This window comes from Dipodomys merriami, unplaced genomic scaffold (genome assembly GCF_024711535.1).
Source record: "Dipodomys merriami isolate MVZ:Mamm:240054 unplaced genomic scaffold, mDipMer1.0.p SCAF_5, whole genome shotgun sequence".
NCBI lineage: Eukaryota > Metazoa > Chordata > Mammalia > Rodentia > Heteromyidae > Dipodomys > Dipodomys merriami.
The window spans coordinates 76,203,665-76,209,664 of record NW_027206068.1 but is presented as its reverse complement, the minus strand read 5'-3'; the positions used below and the strand labels follow the sequence as shown (position 1 = coordinate 76,209,664).

Below are 6,000 nucleotides of genomic sequence, written 5' to 3'. Positions count from 1 at the left end.
GCTGCGCTTTATTTTTTATCCGCAGACACTCAAAGAAATCTTACTAGCCGGCGCCGGTGGTTCACGCCTGTCAGAGCCAGCCCAGGCAGGAAAGTCCCTGAGAGTTATCTCCAATGAACCACCTGAAAACCGCAAGGAGCGCTGTGGCTCAAGCGGTGGAGCGCTGGGCTTGAGCTGAAGGGCCGCAGGGACAGCGCCCAGGCCCAGAGTTCAAGTCCCAGGCCAGACCCCCCCAAAAATGTTGGGAGAATAAGTGCCGCTCTTATTGTAGAAATGAACAGATGTGGTGGAGAGAAACCGGAGACGAACGGTCAGGCCTTGGAAGGAGGTCCGCCGGAAGAATGGGTAGCCCTTGGCGTCCTTGTCTGATGGAGCTGAGAGTCAGGGGCGTGGAAGAAGTGAGCGAGGCGGGCGAGCGAGCATCGCGGGCGCGGGGCGCTGGCCGCCGGCCCGCCACCCCGTTTATTGAGGACCGAAGACACTAATACTTCCCGAGAAACTTCTTCCTCACGGCGGCCAGCCCTTGGCCGGCCTCCCGGGCGTCGGGCCCCGGCTGGTAGGCCGGGCCGCTCTTGGCCAGGACGATCTCGTCCACCATCACCAGCTGCATCACCATGTCCGCCACGATCTGCAGCGCCCGGGCCTTGGTGGTCAGCACGTCCCACACGCCCTCGCGGGCCGCGTCCACCAAGCCCTCGGGGCCCACGCCCACCACGAAGTTCCCGGTCTGGTGGATCCCGCTCAGCTCCGCCATCACGCGGGATGCGGCCAGGCCCGCGTTCTCCGCCAGCGTCTTGGGCAGCGTCCGGAGCGCGCGGGCGAAGGCCAGGAAGGCCGGCCCGTCGGGCGCCTCCAGCGTGTGGCCCTTGGCCCAGAGCGTCGTGGCCAGCGCCATCTCGGCGGCTCCCGCCCCGGGCAGCAGCCGGGGGTCGCGGCACAGCTGGGCGAAGGCGTCGATGGCGCGGTAGGCCGCGCGCTCGGCGCCGCGCAGGCCCTCGGCTGAGGCGCCGCGCAGGACCAAGGTGAGCGCGGGCGAGCCGGCCGGCTGCCACTCGAGCAGCACGGCGCGCCCGTCGCCCAGCTCCCGCGCCTGCACGCGCTGGCAGCGGCCGGGCTGCCGCGGGGGCACCAGCTGGCCCAGCAGCGGTGTGTCCAGCACCTGGCTCAGGTGGACCAGGTCCCTCCGCGACCGGGCCTGCACCACCATGATGTCCAGCCGGTCGGCCAGGCCCACGGCCAGCTCGTCCACGTCCCCCCACACCACCACCACGTTGATGCCCAGCTCGGCCAGCTGCGACAGCTGCCTCTCCAGCGCGCGGTCGCTGCCCCGCCGCAGCCCGGCCAGGTCGGCGGGGTCGGAGAGGCGCGCGGTGGAGGGCAGGCGCGGGGCGGCGGGCGCGAAGTCGCAGGCGAACAGGGCCACCCGGGCGCCGTCGAGCACCGAGCTCCTCCGGCCGCAGCAGGCGGCGGGCAGGGCGAGCCCCGGGAGCAGGCAGGACGCGTCCGGGGTCCCGCCGCGCAGCGCGCACACCCCCACGCGCTCCGGCCGGAAGCTGCCGTCCGGCTGGCGGCACGCCCAGCACGCCTGCGCCACCAGCTTCGCCAGGAGGTTCGCGTCCGGCACGGAGTGCGTGCTCACCACCGGCAGCAGCGCCCACACCGGGTTCTCCAGAGGCCCCAGCGAGCGGATGGCCAGCAAGGGCAGCGCCGTCGCCACCTCGGCTGCGGCCGCCGCGTAGGCCTCGCGGACCTGGCCGCGCCTCAGCCCGGCCCGCAGCAGGTTCTCGGCCTGCTCCAGCAGTGCCTCGGTCAGGAGCACCACGAAGGCCGTGCCGTCCCCGCTCTCCTCCGCCTGCACGTGCGCGGCCTCCCGCACCAGCTGGGCCGCGGGGTGCTCCAGCCGCAGGGCCTTGAGGATGGCGGTCGCCTGGCCCGTGCACACCGCGTCTCCGTTGTCTGCCACCAGGAACTTCTGCCGGCCGAGGGGGCCATAGCACGGCCGGACCACGGCCGCCAGGGCCTGCACCGCGGCCGTGCTCCGCAGCAGGTGCCCGCGGCCAGGCCCGGCCCGGCGCCCCGAGGCCGCCTCCGGCTCCGGCCCCAGCACCTGGGGCAGCGTGAGGGCGGAGAGAACCCGGCTCTCCATGGCCGGCCCAGGGGAGGCGAGGGAGGCCGCGCGGGCGCTCTAGCCAGGGCGGCTGGGGGCCCCGGGACACCGATCGCGGGCGCTCCGGGGACCGCTGGGAACAAAGAAGCCAAGGCCCATCCGCCGGGGGCCACCTGCGCGGAACAGTCCCGAACCCTCCCGAAGCCGACTGCGGGAACTGGGCTGTGGAGAGGCGGGAAGGGGGTGGCTGATGAAATCACAAAGCAGCAGATGGGGGGGGTGTGTGCCCGGGAATGAGGTCACAGAGGGGCAGGGGCCGGAGGCTGCCCCGGCCGGGCGGAGGCCGGGCAGAGGCCAGCTTCGGCCCTGGCGTCCCTGCACCAGCCGGGGCTCCTTGTGAGCTCTGCCGGCTTGGCCTGGGCCGTGCCGTGCCGTGCCGTGCCGCTGGCCCCGGGCCCCGCGTCTGTTGCTTCACGGTGGGAACTCAGAGAGCCGATGTCCTGTCCTGTTTGTTCTGGAGTGCTGTGCAGTACTGGCCGTGTGGCGTATCTGCCTCCCCCTTTGCTTTTGTGGCCACTTTACCAGTTTGTGTCTATCTGGAGTTCGTGGGTCTTTCGGTTTTTCAGGCTGCGGGCGTAGGAGGGCATACAGTATATACATACACGCATCCATGCATGCACACATACATACGTCCGTATCTGTGCAGCAGCTCCCAATGCCAGGGCTATCCCGGAGCCGGCAGAGGAAGGACGAGGCACAAGAGTGGAAGATGACAGTCTACAGACAGACTGAAGTGACCCAGAGAGGTGGGGAAGACAAGGGCTTCCCAGAGTCAGAGAAGGAAGACGGAGGGCCGGGGTCGGGGTGGGAGGCGCTCCAGGGTGGAATACTAACCCCCCTCCCACCCTACACCTCTACTCTTAGAACTTAAGCCCCTGGTAGGCTCAGTGTAGAAGGCTCAGGGAGCTTGGAACACGGGGTCCCACCCCTCATACAGCAAGCACAAAAGCAATGTAAGAAATTGGACGCAAAGCCAGGCTAAGGGAGCTCACACTTGTAATACTAATTCAGAGAATTCAGAGGCTGAGATCTGGAGGATTCAAAGCCACAGAGTTCCAAAAACATTTCCAAAAAATTAACTAGCAAGCTGGGCGCGGGTGGCTCACACATGTAATTAATCCTAGCTACTTAGGAGGCTGAGATCTGAGGATCAAGGTTCAAAGCCAGCCCGGGCAGGAAAGTCCATGGGACTCTCCAGTAAACCACTAGAAAACTGGAAGTGACGCTGTGGCTCAAGCTGTAGAGCACTAGCCTTGAGCTGAAGAGCGCAGGGACAGCGCCCAAGCCCAGAGTTCAAGCCCCACAACCGACAAAAAAAATACTTGCAAAAAAGTTAAAGCTCGAGGCATGGCTCAAATGGCAGAGCACCAAGTGAGCAAGCACGCCAACCAAGCAAGCACGAGGCCCTGAGTTCAAATCCTAGTACTGGCAAAATAAAACAAAAATGTAGACAATGAGCTTAGGTCCCTTCTTTCCACTCTCCTTTAGTCCTTTGTCTCCTTAAAGAGCCAACCAGAATAATGATGCTTCTGCTTTAGCTTAACACATATCTCTTGAACACCCTGGGTTCTGAGTAATGCGGAATAAAGAGCCTGAGTTTAGAAACTGGTGTAGGAACAGATTTGTACCAAATGGAGCCAACGTCTAACAGGAGGCAAACCAGGTACCAAGTGGAAAGGATGAACATGTCAGTTGAGATTAGGGGAAAGTCAGGGCAATGCCATTTAAAAAGCCCTGGTGGCTTAACAACAGATATCCCAAAGAGAAAGAGAACTCAAACTGACAACCGCAGCCAGGACTCAGGACAGGATGTGGACATTGTTTTCATATTTCCACAGAGGGGCTAGTTGTAAAAGAAAAAGGGAAAATATAGTGAGCATAAAATGTAATAGAGGCTATAAAAGGAGATTTTGGAGGGGAAAAAACATTTTAATTTAGAAAAACAACTGGAACTTTGGTGGGGGGGATTGGGTGGGGGTCGGGGGGAGGATGGGCAGGGATGGGAAGGAAACAAAGGAGGCTACAATGCTTGATAAGAAATGTACTCATTATCTTGCCAATGTAATTGTAACCCCTCTGTACAGTATTTTCACAAAATAAATAAAAGAAAAAAACAACTGGATTATTTTTGTAAAAATTACATTCATCATAAAGTTGGAAAGAAAAGTGCATAGAAAGTAGAGGTTATTTGGAAATGCAACTGAGAGATAATCATTGTTTATGACGAACATTATCACTTTAAACATATATACACAGATACAGACTTACAGAATTTTATTTGAAACATATATGCTATTTTATAATCTTTTTCTCTTAATATTGTTTTGGCTCAGAGAATGTTTCTAAGAAGATATTATTGTATCTGAAGACTGTGGACATCCTTTTGATATTTGTTTATATTTTGTGTGTGTGTGTACTGGGGTTTGAACTCAGGGCTTTGTACTCTTGTTTTGCTTTTTCCACTCAATGCTGGTGCTTTACCACTTGGGGCACAATTCTACTTCTGGCTTTTTGCTGTATAACTAGAGATAGTCCCACAGTCTTTACTTCCCAGGCTGGCTTTGAACCACAACCCTTAGATCCCAGTTTCCTGAGTGGCCAGGATTTGTGAGCTACTAGCTGCCCAGCAGCTGGCCCAGCTCTGTTTTGAGACAAGAGTTTCACTGTTTAGCCCATTCTGTTTTCAAATTGACTTTCAGATTTTAATTAGCATACATTGGTTGTACACAGGAGGTTTCATTGTAACTCTTCCACACAAGTATACCTTGTATCTCATCAACCTCATCTCCCCTAGCCTTCTCCCCTCTAAAACCATGTCAACAGGTTTCACTGTTCTGTTTCATACATGCAAATAAAGTGCGGTGTCCATATGCACTCTCATTCACTCTCCCTTTAGTGTGTATTAATTGCACTAAGTTGTTCTCAAACTCTTGATTTTTTTTTTTTTGTCAGTTTTGGGGCCTGAATTCTGGGCCTGGGCGCTGTCCCTCAGCTCTTCAGCTCAAGGCTAGTGCTCTACCACTGGAGCCACAGTGCCACTTCTAGCTTTTTCTGCTTATGTGGTGCTGAGGAGTCGAACCCAGGGCCTCATGCATGCAGGGCAAGCGCTCTACCACTGAGCCACCTTCCCAGCCCCTAAACATTCTTGTAAGCATAATTTTTGCCTTTTCTAATACCGAACACTAACATACATTCCCATGTCTATTCCACCATGCATTCAGCTACTCCTTACTCAATAAGGTAACTGTTGTGGCTCTATTCTGTGCAGCACCAGCTCCCAGGAAAAGACCAAATTTCTAGAGACTTAAGCTACCCAGTGCTTCCTGTGACAGCTCTAGATATCTGATACAGTGGTTGTGTCTATCTCTAAAGATGAATCCAGCTGATGCTGGTGGCTCATGCCTGTAATCCTAACTACTCAGGAGGCTGAAATCTGAGGATCACAGTTCGAAGCCAGTACAGGATGGAAAAATCTATGCGACTCTTAGCTCCAATTAACCACCAAAAAACTAGAAGTTACGCCGTGGCTCAAAGTGGTTGAGTGCTAACCTTGAGCAACAAAGAGCTCAGAGACAGTGTCCAGGCCCTGAATTCAAGCTCCATGACTGACCAAAAAAAAAAAAACCAAAACAAAAGAAAACAGAAAAAAAAAAAACCCTCAAGAAATATGTGGGAGAGGAAGAGAGCAAGAGACCTTTTCCACAATGACCATAATCTCCCTCGCCACTTGCTTATGCCTGCTGTGTACACATGCTAGCAGAATGCCGTGTGCCGCCCTCTTCTGAAGAGGACAGGTGTCTGTCCTCCCCAAACCCCAGACGCCATGGTCTGTA

The 6,000-nt window shown here is 57.0% G+C and overlaps 1 protein-coding gene across 1 annotated transcript; it reads right to left on the bottom strand.

Moving 5' to 3' along the window:
* Positions 1-222: 222 nt before the first annotated feature.
* Cct8l2 (chaperonin containing TCP1 subunit 8 like 2) lies at positions 223-2,376 on the bottom strand. Its single transcript, XM_069997358.1, has one exon. It carries the CDS (start codon positions 2,144-2,146, stop codon positions 482-484), a length of 1,665 nt encoding a protein of 554 aa, XP_069853459.1. The 5' UTR covers positions 2,147-2,376; the 3' UTR covers positions 223-481.
* Between the last annotated feature and the right edge of the window lie 3,624 nt (positions 2,377-6,000).